The following is a 15182-nucleotide window of genomic DNA, read 5'->3' as shown; positions in this document are numbered from 1 at the left end:
ACTGAGCAGCTAATGCTTGTGAAGGTAGCAAATGTTGGATTCAGCAACTTTTTGAATATTGATGGGAATCAGCCTCTGTCATTAGTGACATTTTTGAGGTAGGCCAAGGAGTTAAAGCCACCATATAAAATGTTTTCACACTGACATAATTACTGTATTTAAAAGTGGCAGCATCTCCCCTGCCTTTCTTTCTGGTGCGACATTGCTCATGAAAGTAAAATGTGTTCAACCAGCATGTCTGCCTTCACATGACGCATGTGCAATCCCTAGAGTCAGTACTAACGTCACACATACTGAGTTTCCATTCAGTCTGTGTGACAACCTGACAATATTAAAGCATTTGCTCAGATTCACATCCAAAAATTCTCATTTAGCGTCCGTTTACAACGACGAATTCACATCTCATTTCGAGTCACGACTGATTTGTGCATAACCCTTTAATGTTACCATTCCTTTATTTACACATCCCTTTATTCTTTTTGCATCATGTTATATCATCTGTATTAATTGAGATACATTTTCTGTTGATTTGAAGCAGATATCATTTGTCTACGATGCTAAAACTTCAAGGAGCTTCCTTCCTTTAACAAGAAATGCATCCCAGAGATATGGAGCAGTACGAGAGTTGGCGATAAAGTAAAGTGAAGCAACAGAAAGGACAAAATGGGACAGGCGATTTGAAGTGTTCCTTCTGTATCTGTTACTCACAATGAACAAACGTCTGCCAGAAAATTGCACTTGTTTGTTTACATTCATGCTGTGATAGCGAGATTACAAATTCAGCATCCCGGTGAGTAGAATGTGCAGTGAAGAGGGTTCAAAAATCTGGACTTCCTGTATGCCAAATTCCAATGTGAAAGGACCTCTTCGTATTCATTTTAAGTAGAAAACAATATTTATTTATCAATTAATTTAGTTATTATTAGATTTTTTTGACACTGCTGTATTTCAATTCCACAAAGTCATCAATCCATTACATTTCTTTGATGGAAAACACCATTTATCTCTTTCAGCATTGGGGGTCAAAGTTTTTAATAAACAGCAGTAGCACTGCATTATATAAAAACATAAAAGATACCGGTACTTTAAAAAATAAATAAACTAGTTTTATAAAGTGTCATTACTGTTTATATTGTAGTATCTGTTTTGTTTGTGTGATTTTTTTTCCCAACAGAGTGATGTCAGGGGCTGAACTATTGTTGTATTAGTCGTTCAATATGAGCGTCTGGAGATAGGTTGTGACATACAGCAGCTCCTCAGGAGTGTTGTCATTTTAGATTTATGCGTTTGAGTGTTTGTCCTCTTCCGTAAAAGTACAATTGTGGCTCTCCTTGCCCACATCTGAGAGCATTAAAGTACCTTAATTGCTGTTTTTCGCCCTCCTTCACGAGTGGTTGAGAAAGCTGTACTTAAAAAAATGTGACCAATCGATCCAAGAAATGCAACAAAAACAGACACAGTGAGGGGTATATTGAAAACGGTCCGGCATTAAAAAAAAAAAAGAATATACGGGTCCTCCATTCTGCACGACGAAGCAATCGAACATCCATCCATCCATCCATTTTCCGAACCGCTTGATCCTCACTAGGGTCGCGGGGGGTGCTGGAGCCTATCCCAGCTGTCTTCGGGCAGTAGGACAGGACAGGTTAAAAAAAACACGAACAAATGTCCATAATGCAGTATGTCATGATCCTTTTTGCTTATATAAAAGTATAGTATTGCATGTAATAAAGCTTGCGTTTGCTGTGGTGGCCAGGCTACACGAAGAGACGTGAAAAAATAAAATACCGTATTTGAACGATTGGTTATTTGCAGGCCTTGCGCTGCTGACCTTTGACCTGGTAGTAGCGTTCCTGCAAGGCTTGTTGCGCTGCAGCACTCCACAGGCACAGACTGCTTTCCTTGGCTACATTCGTGCTGCCTTTCTGGTGCATCGCCACTATGTGTGTTGCGCTTATTTAGTAACAGCCACTGACGTATTTTACACACTAGCGACATACACTCGGACGTGGTTAGGCGTCGTAAAGGGCCGACAGCACGAGAAGCACTCGTATTGTTTTAAGGCTCCACATAGCCAACCGAGAACATCGTAGCCGTGTTAGCATCTAGCTTAAACCGCCACCGTCTTCTTCTTCAAGGCGCTTTGTAGTCACGGCAGGCCAGTGCGGAGGAAATGAAGGACAAACAAAAGAGAAAGAAGGAAAGGACCTGGGCTGAGGCGGCTCGCATGGTAAGCCGTCTAGTTTGAGCATTTTGTTGGCTGTGGGGAAGTTGTGTAAGGATTGCTTTGAGGTGACTGCGTCGCGGTTGATTTTGGACATTCCGGGCTAGACAAGCTGGACATCCATCGAAGCTAGCCGCTGGTGTAGCATTGCTAACCCGTATAGCGAGCTGGCTGTGTTTTGGTTAAATGTCCTTTAGTGCACACTTATCTTCATTGATTGTATGGATCAAAGGCTAGTAAAGCAGGATGGCATTTCGCCCACCGTGCTAACGAACGCCAGCAGGCTAAATGTTGTTGGTTATATTTAGAGCTCTTTGTTTGCTAGGCTGCCAGCTAGCCACTTTAGCCACTTAAACATCTCGTTAACCCGAATTGTTATGAAGACACCATGGTGGTACGCCACCCGAGAGCATTACAACCTGAGAAATTCAAGCACGTTCTTCCTATTATTAAAACAAAAACATGGCCAGTCGCGTTTAGAGATAACGGTTAACGGACATGGGTTTGTACATCTACACGTAAATGGTGCAAGCTTTAAAATGTACACTTCTGAACATTAAACGAGTAAAGTGTGTGAAAAGCTTTATTCCATTTCTCGGCGACCACGAGTATTTTTTTTTCAGAATTGAAAAGCCTTTTTACCCGTGGGTGTGTTAATGTGAATTCCAGACGTTGCGCGTGTGTGTGAATCAATGACCCACATTTGTGGGAGTGTTTTGTAGTATGGGTGCAGTATGGGATGCCAGAGAATGACTCTGTCAGAGGTTTTGTAACAAATCCTTCGGGAGTGTACTTATTAATGTTGTACACCGGACGAGATGTAAGTACAGTCTTACAGATTGGCTTCGCTAGTGTTAAAGCAACTAACTAAAATGATACTCAAATCAGTACCTTTTAACCAGAGAATTGCAGCCATTTGTGGCATTTTAAACGTGGTTATTATTTTATTGAATAAATGTACTTTAGCAATAACGAGACTTTTTGTTTTAAACAAAGATAGTTTATTTAATGGTGTACAGATTGATCGTCCAGGATCGTAATCAGGGCCTATCTACCTCCGCAGAGGTAAAAAAAAATGTCAGCCACTGTTGGCTTCTGCTGTATGTTGACTAATTGTGTTTTCATTTTTATTTAGAGAAGAAATAGATAAGATACGATTAATGCACGAGGTTGGTTTTATTTTAAAAGATCGGCCCATCCCAGATCCTCCAAAATTAAGAAACTTGGTGTCGAACCCCATCCCGGCGGATTGATCGTTGCACCCCGAGTTAAAACAACCAGTTTGTATTGTTTCCCAGGTATTGTTCATTGTTTTACAATAAAACAAAATTGGACCATTGAAGGTTTATGCTTGGTTCTGGAAAAAAAAATGGAATCAGCAAAAATCATGATCGGCAGGTCAGGCTTTTTAAAAATCTGGAATTGGTGATCGGCCAGAAAATTGGGATCATGCACCCTTAGTTTTATACACTCATATCTTGTATTAGTGTCTGTTCTCAGTGCACGGTGGACCCTCACTATTGTGGGTGGATAGGGACCAATGATGCCCATTGAAATGCATTGAAGAAAAACAAAAGCACATTAAAATGCATTGAAGAAAAAAAAAGATTTAACCCAGAAAATTCTGATACTCAATATGGGTTTTCCATGACAAAACGAGCAGGAAATCCAGATGAAACAAAGAATAAAAGCAATTACAAAATAATAATAGTTGAAAATAATTTGCAAATATGCAAAATCGCAGGTGACGAACTTCGCGTATACGGGGGTCCGCTGTAATTGTATAAAGGTATCTTGCTCTTTATCACATTACATTGAACCCCTGTCTCTGCGCTGGTCATCCCCCCCCCCCCCCGAACCTATCTGCTATTTGCCATAAAACTCATCAATTAGAAGTTTTATGCTCTTTCTGTAACACCCTAAGATGCCGTCAAAGCTAATAGGAACATTGTAATTGGTGTCAAAGAATTCGGGTGAAGGACTGGATCTCAACTTTTTGAAGGTCTCTATTTTGGGGGGGGGGGGGGGCTAAGTTTAGCACAGGTTGTTTGCAGGCATTATGAATTGTCTTTGTTTGCATTTGCTGTGCTGAGAGGCTATTAAAAAGCTCAAGCCAACAAATGACGGGGGTCTCACTTGTTAGTATTTTGGATGGTTGGGAAGGCAACACGCCTACTTCCTGTGCATTCTTTTTTTTTTTAAATCAAATAATCTATAACATATTTTTATGGTAAATATGAAATCATCTTGAAGTGCTATTGCCGTGTTGGAGTAATTTGTGATTTAGCTATAATTTGAACTATTAAGACAAATCATTATAAGCATTTGAGGCGCTGTCAGTTGCGTGTTTTTTTTCCCCACTATTTGGCAGCTGGGCTCATGCCCCATTCTTAAGTTTGAAACATAGTTTTCAGAGTGTGTTTATGAATGGCCCCTCTCTTTTTGCAGGTGCTGGAGAACTTCTCAGATGCTCCAATGACCCCGAAACAAATTCTTCATGTCATTCAGACCAAGGGGCTGAAGGAAATGCGGTCAGGAAAACACATATGCACTGAAATTTTATGTCGCCTGGCCCGTTAGATTAACCCAGGAATATTTTTACTAAATATATTTGACATGTTTCAGCTCAGTGTATGTACAGTATGTCATAAAAGTGACTACACACCTCACATTTCTGTAAATATCGTCTTCCATCTTTATGGTCCAACACTGGAAAAAAATGCCATAATATAAATGAATGTAATTAATATGGGATTTCATGGGTGCCGAACTGTGAATATGCAAAAAAGAAAAAAATGATGCCAGTATTTGATTTGTTACCGTCACATTTTCATTGTTTCATAAAACCCCTGCTTCAGAGCCCTGGGATTCATCTGCAGAAACATTGCCTCTCAAAAGTAGAAACTTCCTCCTTCAATTAAGTCATTGATTATCAAAATTGCTCCGCAAGGAAGAAATGTTATTTCGGGCCTTGAAGGTTGTATACACTTTTGATATACCATATACACTGTTGCTTCACTAAAGTACCGGTACTTGCATTTGTTTACGGAAAGAATGTGCAATATTTATAGTCCTATCCCTGTGGCCTTTCTTTTTCATATATGGTTAATTAATTCTTGCGAAGATATGACTAAAAATCCAACATGTTCTTTTTGAATCCCTGAAATTGTATTAATTCTCTACTTTATAATTGCAAAATGTCTTTGGTGCCAAACTCTTGGCATGTTTGGAGAATTCCATCCATCCATTAGCTGAACCGCTTATCCTCACAAGGGTTGCGGGCGTGCTGGAGCTTATCCCAGCTGTCTTTGGGCAGTAGGCGGTGTACACCCTGAACTGGTAATGGAATGTATGAAAAACATTTTAGTACATTACATTCTTTTACTAGGGGTGTAATACAAAACCATTTCAATCAGAAAATCTGTTTTGATTTAACCAAATTGAATTGAAGCATCCTAATTAATCGTAGCGCAACCCATGTATCGAGATATATATCGAATCGTATCATATTTTACGAGATGCACTCATCGGCCATAGAGTGCATGTTGTTACTTAAACATGAAAAAAGCTACAGCCATAACATACCAGATCCTAATCCCACAGAATCGTTCCTCTTGAAAAATGTATCGCTCTTGAATCCTCTCTGACCCCATGTGTCCAAATGCGTATCAAGTCGTCTTTTTGTTTTTGAGTCCTCCAAATTGAAACTGTCTCAATGTTCTCTGGTTAGTTTGAATGTTTTGCATGATGCGTGTTTGTCAATGTGGTTTTAACTCAGATTTTCTTTTTCATTTCAATGGACTCTTTTCACCCGTTGATGCACTGGACAGAAGGTATGTATCAGCAATGTTTGAAAATCTATGATCATATGTATTCTGCTAAGACATCACACTAAACCTTAGAACATTTATGCTCCAGAAACAACAACAACAAAAATTGGGTCCCTGTTCCAAAACTGTTTGTCAACAGTACAAGACATTCACCTTCAAAATTAAAATAGCTAGAGATTCTGTGGACATACAGTATGTGTTTATTTAGTTGCAATATTTCATTTTTATTTTCAGGACTGCAGAAATGCGTTATGTAAAAACACAGCAGTTGGCCCCTTTCAGACACAACCGTTGCTGTATGTTGTACATGTATATTTTGAAGCAAGTGTATAGCTCAAAACTCCCACCAGCATCTTGTTGGAATTTTCTTTAAAAAAAAAAAAAAAAGTACAAGAAAACAATTACTGACACGGAGAACACGCACGAAACATGCAGTCGAGTGATATCAATTAGTCTGGCTGTGGGCGGCAGACAATTAGCTGGAGGCGGCTGCCGCATCATTTTGATCGCAGGAAAAACCTTGATTTTATGACAGATGCCCATGGTTGACATGACAGTATGTATTTTCTGTAATTTTTCAAAGCGTACATGACCCAAGGTGACACGCTGTTCTCGCTACACTGTCCCCCCTCTTAATACTCAGTACCTGTGATACAAGTTTGAATTGTGTATCTTTATACACAGTGGTACAGCACCTTTGGCCTGCCTGGTGACAATGCTTCACTCCCAGGTGAGGGGAGATCGGGTAAAGAACAGCATCTTCTTTAAGTTACCTGGACGGATGAGCCTATTCACTCTAAAGGTATGTCAACGCCACCGTCCTCCCACAAACATTGCTTTGAACTATGAGTCACGGTTTTTGGTTTAGTTTAACAGGCGTTTGATCCTTGAATCGACCAATAGATATCCTGGTTCAATTGGAGCTAGTGTTTAAACAGTCGTCCTCATCATGCTGTTCACATTTGACATCATGAGACCCAAGACGGTGCCTAACTATGACTCAACGGTACCTTGCCATTGCGATGCTTCAAACAAGACGTTCTCAGACGGAAGTGGCCACTGAGCTTAAAGCGTCACATTGTGTCATCACCAGGTTGCAACAGAAGGGGTGTTCACACGGCACACATTTGCATCGGTGCTGCACCGATGTATTTTGTTGCGATATATCTTACACCGGTGTACATTTTGTGGAGCGTTCACACGTATAAAGCTGCTTCAAACATGCATTCAGTCATGTGTACAATGTTCTGATTAAATGACCTTTGTTAGATTTATTAAATGCAGAATGCAACAACACATATTCCTTCAAAGTAGCCTGTAAGATTAGCTGCCCGCAAGTCACTGGCAATGATGAATGTGACTTCCTGATCCATTACGCAAGTTAATTTCACATTGAAAGTGTCGTATTTTCCAAATGGAATGGAATCGTCTGTCTCATGAAAACTCCACCCTCTGGAATTTCGGGCCAATCTTAGACTTTACCGAGGCACTTTTTTTTTTTTTTTGCTGGTTGTGCACAAAATTGCGTTAGACTAGTGACCGGAAGTTAGCACACCTCTGTAGCCCAAAATGCGGAAACGGTCTGTGCATATCGTGCATCCGCTTACCAATGTGCACGAATAACACATTATGTACATAACTGAGTGTCAAAGCCTCCTGCAAGTGCTTAGCGAGGAGCCTACAGAACTTAAGTTTGTATTGTCAGTAAGACTGGGAAGTCGTGAATTAAGAGTGGACCATCTTTGATTAGTTTTCTAAAATCTGTGTCTAATCTCGCTCCCTTTCTTGATTTACACAAACGAGGGTTTTTTTCTTCTTCATGCCATTCAGCGGAATATGTAACATCCTGGTTTTCCACCCCCAAATAATATACGGCGGACCAGGAATCTTTTTTTTTTCTTTCTTTTTTCAAACGAGTCAGTGCAAATTGTCGCCTCAATGTCCCATTCTTCGTTGACAGGAGTGGCACTCGATGTGGTCTTCTGCTGATGTTATGCGTTCAGACATACTCTTCTACGTACTGCCTCGGTTGTAGCAGGTGGTAATTTGTATGATTTCTCTCAACTTGAACCCGTCTGGCCATTCCCCTGTGACCTCTGCCATCAGTGAGGCATTTTCAACCAGAGGACTGCTATTTACTGGTTATTTTCTATTTTACGGACCATTCTATCTATATACGCTGGAACCCTAGAAGTGGTTGTCTGCGAAAATTCCAGTAAATTATCAGTTTCTTAAAATGCTCAGCCGAGCCCGTCTGACACTAACAACCATGCCACGTTACATAACACACAAGTCACACAAATCACCTTTTTAACTTATTCACTTTCAGATTGTCCAGATCACGTCCACATCCCTAAATACATTAAGTTGCTGCCATGCAAATGACTGGTTTCATACTTGTGTTCAACGGCAGCTGAACTTGTGATACTGATACTACACAACGTGTACATAACGTTGTGTTCTGTATCATAGCAGTGTTTAAAAAGTCAGTAAATCTCAAAATTCCTTTTCATTTTCAGACGTGAAAAATTGAAAAAGCATTGAAAGGGAACATTCTACTCCAAAATTAGAAACAAAAAAATAAATTATTGTATATTCTATTGCTGGTAGGCCGTTAAAATAAAACGGCAGTATCTTGGTACCCACAAGACCAACATTGGGAGGTCAACCCAATTTTAGGATCTTAATCTTGACATAACATGTAAATGACTAACATGTTTGATTTGGAATAGAATGTGCACAATTACCAATTAAGGTGTATAGAAATACATGTGCTATAAGGATTTGAGTTCTACTCACTTTTTAAACGCTGTACTTATCCATTGTGTCTATACCTGTGGTGTCTGTTAGTTTCGGAGATCAGATGATTGACTTTCCCTTTACTTTTTTAAATGATCTGTAGAAGAATGCCCTGCAGTGGACAAAGACGTCCGAATCAGAAACACCATCTGAGCTGGTGAGCAGTGCTGCTACCCCGACCTCCAGCAACACCACCCTCACAGAGGGTGCAGCAGTTGGCCCCAGTGAGACAACTGAGCAGGAGAGCTGCAACTCCACAGAGACCACCGCCTCCAATTCGGGTACCATTACGCTGAAATCACAAGTTTAAATCATTGAATTAAGACTGGCAAGTGAGTCATCAATCTGCATATAGCAGCAAGCATGTTTTATTTGTAAATGGCAATTACGGTATGTGTGGCACAAAGCATCTACTGTATGATTATACCATATGGTACAGTAAGTCTTCTCTTTCTCTGGCCTTACAGCCTTGGCCGATGAAACTTCCTCCAGTGTTACCGTCTCCACGGAGCTCCAGTCTGTCAGCCAGCCTCAGACCCGTCTCAGCAGAGCAGCGGGATTGCAGGGACGGACTGACAGTCAGCAGGCCCAACATGTTCAGCACACCCAGACCAGACTGAGCCGTTCCCGACAGGTCAGACCTTTCTCCAATAGAGGCTGCCCAATTTGAGTGGCTATGATAACACTTTCATCTGTCTGCCTGTGTGGGCTTTCAACCTCACATGATCAGAAAGACGCAAAACATTTTAAATGTGGAATTTTCACTTCTTGTGTCCAACCCATCACCATCACTGCTACAGTCAGGACGGCAGCGGAAGAAAGCAGTCATGATGCCACGTGTTGTCCTCACTCCTCTTAAAGTCAACGGAGAGCATGTACCCTCGGGTAAGCCTTGCTCTTTTTCTTCGAATAGCAATACTCGGGTAATGTTCATGTCACTTACCTTACATCAGATGATCGCATAGCAATAGCTAATAGTTAGGTGTGGTTTTGTTGTCTTTAGGACCGATGAAGCGCAGCCGGGGAGGGGTAGATGTGGACTTTGAAACACCAGGGTCTATTCTTGTCAACACCAACATAAGGGCTCTCATTAACGTGAGAACCTTCTCAGCCTTCCCAGCCCAGTCGCAACAGCAGCTACTCCAACTTCTGCCAGAAGTGGACCGCCAGGTAACCCGTTTCCTTCTTAAGACTGCCATATTTCCCTATTGTAGTCACTCAGAACTTGGGATAGCATTTAAACGATTTTGTGGACCAATGAATTGCCCTCCCCTTCTTCAAGAATGCTGACTACTCAACATTGGCTTGATTGTTCAACGTTAGTCCACAACACATCAAGCACATTCGTTATGCCCGACCTTAAGTACTGTATATTGTTTCCTGCGAAGCAATATACTCTTGATAATGCAAATTTGTTCCTTATTTCTTCATTTGTTTCCTATATCTCTACATTTTGTCTGCTTTCCATGAAGATTGGACCAGATGGAATGGCCAGGCTGAGCAGTTCGGCCCTCAACAATGAGTTCTTTACACATGCCTCCCAAAGTTGGAAAGAGAGGTTAGCTGAAGGTAAGTAGTGCCTCCTGAAGGGAAAGAAAATGCTTTATGTCCTGTAATGAATGAAACTTTTTAACAAAATTATTTATTTTTCTTAATTTTTGCACCTATATTTGAGCATTGGTAAAACTTGTACTTTACCTTGGTGAAGGATGGTGGTGGGAACACGTCAACATATTTAATCAACCTTACAGCTGGTTTGATGGCTTAATGATGAAACCAATAATCTGCAAGAATGAATAGGGCTTACAAAACAAAATGTGTTTATGGTTGGGATGGTTATTCACTTAGTCCCTAGAGTAGTACAAATGCTGCCTAGTGTGAAGAGCCACGGTTTGAATTTCACCCCAAAAAGAGTATCTCATTCGTTACACAATTTCAGTGTGTCTCTTTTGAACATACTCACGTTCGATATCTTTTTAGGAGAGTTCACTCATGAGATGCAGGTGCGATTCCGGCAGGAAATGGAGAAAGAGAAGAAGGTTGAGGCTTGGAAGGAAAAGTTTTTTGAGGAGTACCATGGACAGAAGTAAGAACCGGATCAGTCCTGATAGATTTCAATGTGACTGCGTGCATTAATTTTGACTTTCTGCTTTTCTTGTGTAAGCTACGCCAATCATGGTTGTCTTGCCACTGTGGAAATGTTTCAGACTCTATTTTCATACTATAACGCTGAATGTGTACCTACAGGTCTGGGCTGACAAAAGAGGAATCTCTGAAGCTCACAATGAGTGATGCGAGTGAAGTTGCAGCAACTGTCCTGGACAGTGACAGCGTCTCCGTGGTGTCAACCGGTGTGCCCAAGAGACGCAGTGTAGGTCGGCGGAGGAGAGACGGTAGGATGAGGAGACGCACCCGAGCTGATCTGCGCCGCAGGGCACGTCGGAGCCTCTGCAAAACCAGCTCTCCAGTCCTACAGTCTGCAGAAGCTGCTGAGAACGCTGCTTCTCTGGAAACCTCGACAGTCTCTATTGGTTCTCCAATGTCAGAGAGTACGGTTATTCAAGGGGAGGTGGTGCTACAGGCTGAATGTGACGAGGAGCTCCCACCAGACAACGTATCCATTGAGCCAAAGACTCCCATTCCTGAACCAGTCCTACTGCCAGCCCCAACTCCAACTCCTATTCCCAGCCCAGCATCCACCAGCGATGACAAAGAACCAAACATTTCAGGCTGTCTGCTCCCCGAAGAGGTTGCACCTGTATTAGCGTCCACCTCATCCTCGTCGTCGTCGTCTTCCTCCTCTGACTCGTCACCTTCGTCTTCACCTTCCTCAGCTTCTGATCAACAGGGAGCATTTACCACTGGCCTGGACTCTTCGTCCTCCTCTTCGGTGTCGTCTGGTGCCGCCGTCACTACGGATCACCTGGATGACACTGCGTCTGCAGTCACCTCAGTCACAGGGGGAACCGCCACCAGCAGCCGGGAAAGCAGCCCCTCAGATAGCCCAGCAGGCACCCCTGCACCCAGCGCTCAGCACAAGGAACAGAAGAGAAGGCCCGACGAGACACGGGCCTTCTCCAGCTTCCCCGAAAAGAGGCCACGGTTGAATGACCAGCAGTCCTTTCGTACCACAATTGACAGGGTCCATTCAGAGAAACCGCAGCCGACAACGGAGGAACCCAAGGTGCCTCCAATCCGGGTAAGAGCCAGTTTCATATATGTGCAGATACAGTTACACTATGAAACTTACTTGAATGGTTTCTTTGCCATAGATTCAACTGTCCAGGATCAAACCGCCCTGGATCAAAGGGCACCCCACCTACCAGATCTGTCCCCGCATCGTGCCCCCTGGAGAGGCCTCGCGGAGGTCGGGGACGGGGGGCGCGAGGACGCTCGCAGACATCAAAGCCCGCGCGCAGCAAGCCCGTGCCCAGCGGGAAGCCGCTGCTGCTGTTGCAGCCTCTGCCGACGGGCCAGGGCCGAACAGGGTCCGGTTGCGGCCTGCTGCTGGGTTACCGGATAGCAACAGTGGACAGAGAGCACAAGAACATCCAGGACCGATTGAGCCAGGAGGAGGAAGTGGAAGAAGGGGAGGTGGTGGGACACAGGAGCAGGGAAAGACTTGTGAAACGAATTCGTCTGGAACACAGCTACAGCGTCCCAATGTAGAAGGCAAATCCCCGCCTTTGCCAACACCCCCCGCTACCTCAACCTCTGTGTTCTCGGAGCACCCGCAGACACCAAGTCCTCCTCAAAAAGGGGTGGGAAGGCTTCCTGTGGCCGAGGAAGCATTCATCCCAACATCATCCAGTGTTCAAACCCGTTCCGACAGACCTGCGGGGCCAGCAACAGACCCCCCGTCTCAAGAGACTGACACAGTGGCAAATTACGCCATTTCACCTCACGATAGACAAAACAAGATTGCAGCTTCTGATACTTCCCCCTCAGAGAGGCTCGAGCCACCAAGGGAAAAAAGGCTACTTGCTCCAACGTCCATCCCAGATTCTCTTCCCAGGTTTGGGGCTCAGGGTGTGGTTGTCCAAAAGCTGGTCAGATCTGTGACGCCCGTGGAGCTTAAACACCATAAAGAGAGAGGCTTAGGTAGTGTAATTAAACATGTTTCCCAACACGAAGATTCCCAGGACACTGACACTGACTCCGCCACAACACAACAAGCAGAAGCATCATCGCCTCATGTGGACTACTCGGGCAGGGATGATGAGGCTGGGACTCATACTGATTCTACAGAAACCGCTTCAGACTGTGAGACTGAGAGCCAAGTGGATGAGCAGCAGCCTGACCAAGATTGGTGTTCCCAGATGAGAGGCCACAGAAAGTTGCAGGAGGCCATTTGTAGCCCTCCACGGAACCACCAGCCAGTCATCCAAGCCCATGAGTCCAGTTGCTTTGGTCAAACGGTCATTCAGCCTTGCTTTCCCAACGGTATGACTCCACAAAGCCAGACCTTTTCCCAAGATCGCCCATCTCAGAACAACGTTGTTGTCAAAGTTGAACAAGTGGATGATTGCCAAAGCACCAGACAGGGTTCTGCTGAAGATGGGTATAATGGGCAGATTAAGGCCTCAAGCTATCCTTCAAGTATTTCTGGAACCTCAAAGAAAGTGTCCACTTCCACTAGACAAGTGTCCAGTGTGGAAGCCAACAACCCTTTAGTGACACAGCTTCTGCAAGGTAGCCTTGCCCTGGACAAAGTCCTACCCCCACTCTCTGCCGACAGGCTAGAAATCAGCCGATCAGTAGGACCCCAGCGAAGACCCTGCAACAGGGCCGAAAAGAGAGCTCAGTTACCTAACTCTGAAGGAACCGTTGCCTCTCAAGTCAAATCGCAGAAGAGCTACCCGGTGTCATGTTTAATGGCGACTCCAACTCCATCACAGTATCAGTCTCAGCAAGCTTCTGGAGCTGTCCCGGTCATCACCTCACCGCCGTTCACTACGGCCTCCTCCATCACCTCTAACCATATTGTTGAGACGACAATTATCAAAGAGCCACCTGTCCGTCAGCCATCACAAGGAGCTATTCCAGATAGGAGTCAGTCTGCTCAGAGGACCATACTGAATGGCCCATCTCCACCTCATGCGGACCCTTGTCCCACAGAAGTTGTGCCTAGTCTTAAAATCAACTGGCGATCCCCCCAGTCCCAGATTGCTCTTGCCAACCAACAAGAGCCAGCACTAGCTCCCAATGTAAAGACTGAAGTTGGTTCAAAGCCTTCTTGCCAGGCAATTGCTAAAGCATCTGTTGTTGTTACCAAGAAAGAGCCTGTGAGTTCTGTGGATGGATACCCCAGTGGAGGAGCGATGGAGGGACTGCTAAATATGGAAATGAATTTGTCTCGGATGGCCAAAAATGAGCTCAGCAAAGCTCCGTACTCCTCCAGTTATCACTCGTCGTCCTCCTCACTCCCCTTCCAGCTCTATGGAAAAATCTCCAAGCAGGGTGGGGGTCTCGGAGGTGTCAGTTACACCGCCAATGTATCCGTCATGGACAATAGCAGCTTTTCCCGAAACATGACCGACGGCGTGCTGCAGCTGCGGCCTCGGTTGGCCACCAGCCAGGCCACGCTCAGCATCCAGACCTTTACTGACAGTACGGCCGAGGAGGTGTCGCTCAAGTGCTCCTGTCGCCTCAAAGCCATGATCATGTGCCAGGGCTGTGGGGCCTTCTGCCATGATGATTGCATCGGGCCCTCCAAGCTCTGTGTGTCTTGTCTGGTGGTGAGATAATGTCAAAGAGCTGCAGTTACCTTGGCAGTCTCTCGGGTAGGCTGAAGTCCACAAGAGTGGTTGGACAGGCAAGATTTGCCTTGTATATTATTACTTGGCTGTTTTTTTTTTTTTGTGCACATTTTCAGATGTTCTTTTTAGCTGTAATTATATATTATTGATATTCTTTTTATTGACTATTAATATTATTATTTTGAGGCATGGTTATTTGCTAACATTTTGGTTATCACGCCTCAAAAACATTTACCTCATCATGTTCCACCAGTCATTATTAGGTGGCCATTATTTTTTTTTTGTTTCATGTTGTCTGTGCAAAGAAATATTTTTTTAACCATTAAAGGAGTAAAAGAACAGTATTTTGTTTGTCATTTCAAGTTGTCTATACAGTATTTCGGCGTTAGTTGTAGTGATAGAAAACAGCACTGTGTCATTTCAAGTTGTCTATACAGTATTTCGGCGCTAGTTGTAGTGATAGAAAACAGCACTGTCTTTAAGGCTGGCATAATTCAAAACAAGATTCAATGAAGCACTCTTAGTTGGATTTTAAAAAAATCAGTAATGCAGACAGACCTTCACAAGGCT

The 15182-nt window shown here is 43.6% G+C and overlaps 1 protein-coding gene across 1 annotated transcript; it reads left to right on the top strand.

Annotated features, from left to right (window-relative positions):
* Window positions 1-1888: 1888 nt before the first annotated feature.
* On the top strand, window positions 1889-14953 carry asxl1 (ASXL transcriptional regulator 1). The gene is made up of 12 exons (XM_086101215.1): window positions 1889-2230; window positions 4673-4755; window positions 6055-6057; window positions 6739-6856; window positions 8957-9134; window positions 9321-9487; window positions 9654-9738; window positions 9857-10023; window positions 10326-10422; window positions 10834-10939; window positions 11101-12052; window positions 12126-14953. Exons 1-12 carry the CDS (start codon window positions 2174-2176, stop codon window positions 14598-14600), a joined length of 4488 nt encoding a protein of 1495 aa, XP_085957341.1. The 5' UTR covers window positions 1889-2173; the 3' UTR covers window positions 14601-14953.
* The last annotated feature ends 229 nt before the right edge of the window (window positions 14954-15182 follow it).

Source organism: Hippocampus guttulatus, chromosome 1 (assembly GCF_054856545.1).
Source record: "Hippocampus guttulatus isolate MCC_2025c chromosome 1, RoL_Hgut_1.0, whole genome shotgun sequence".
Lineage (NCBI taxonomy): Eukaryota > Metazoa > Chordata > Actinopteri > Syngnathiformes > Syngnathidae > Hippocampus > Hippocampus guttulatus.
The sequence above is the reverse complement of the archived record's forward strand: the minus strand, read 5'-3'. Positions and strand labels throughout refer to the sequence as shown.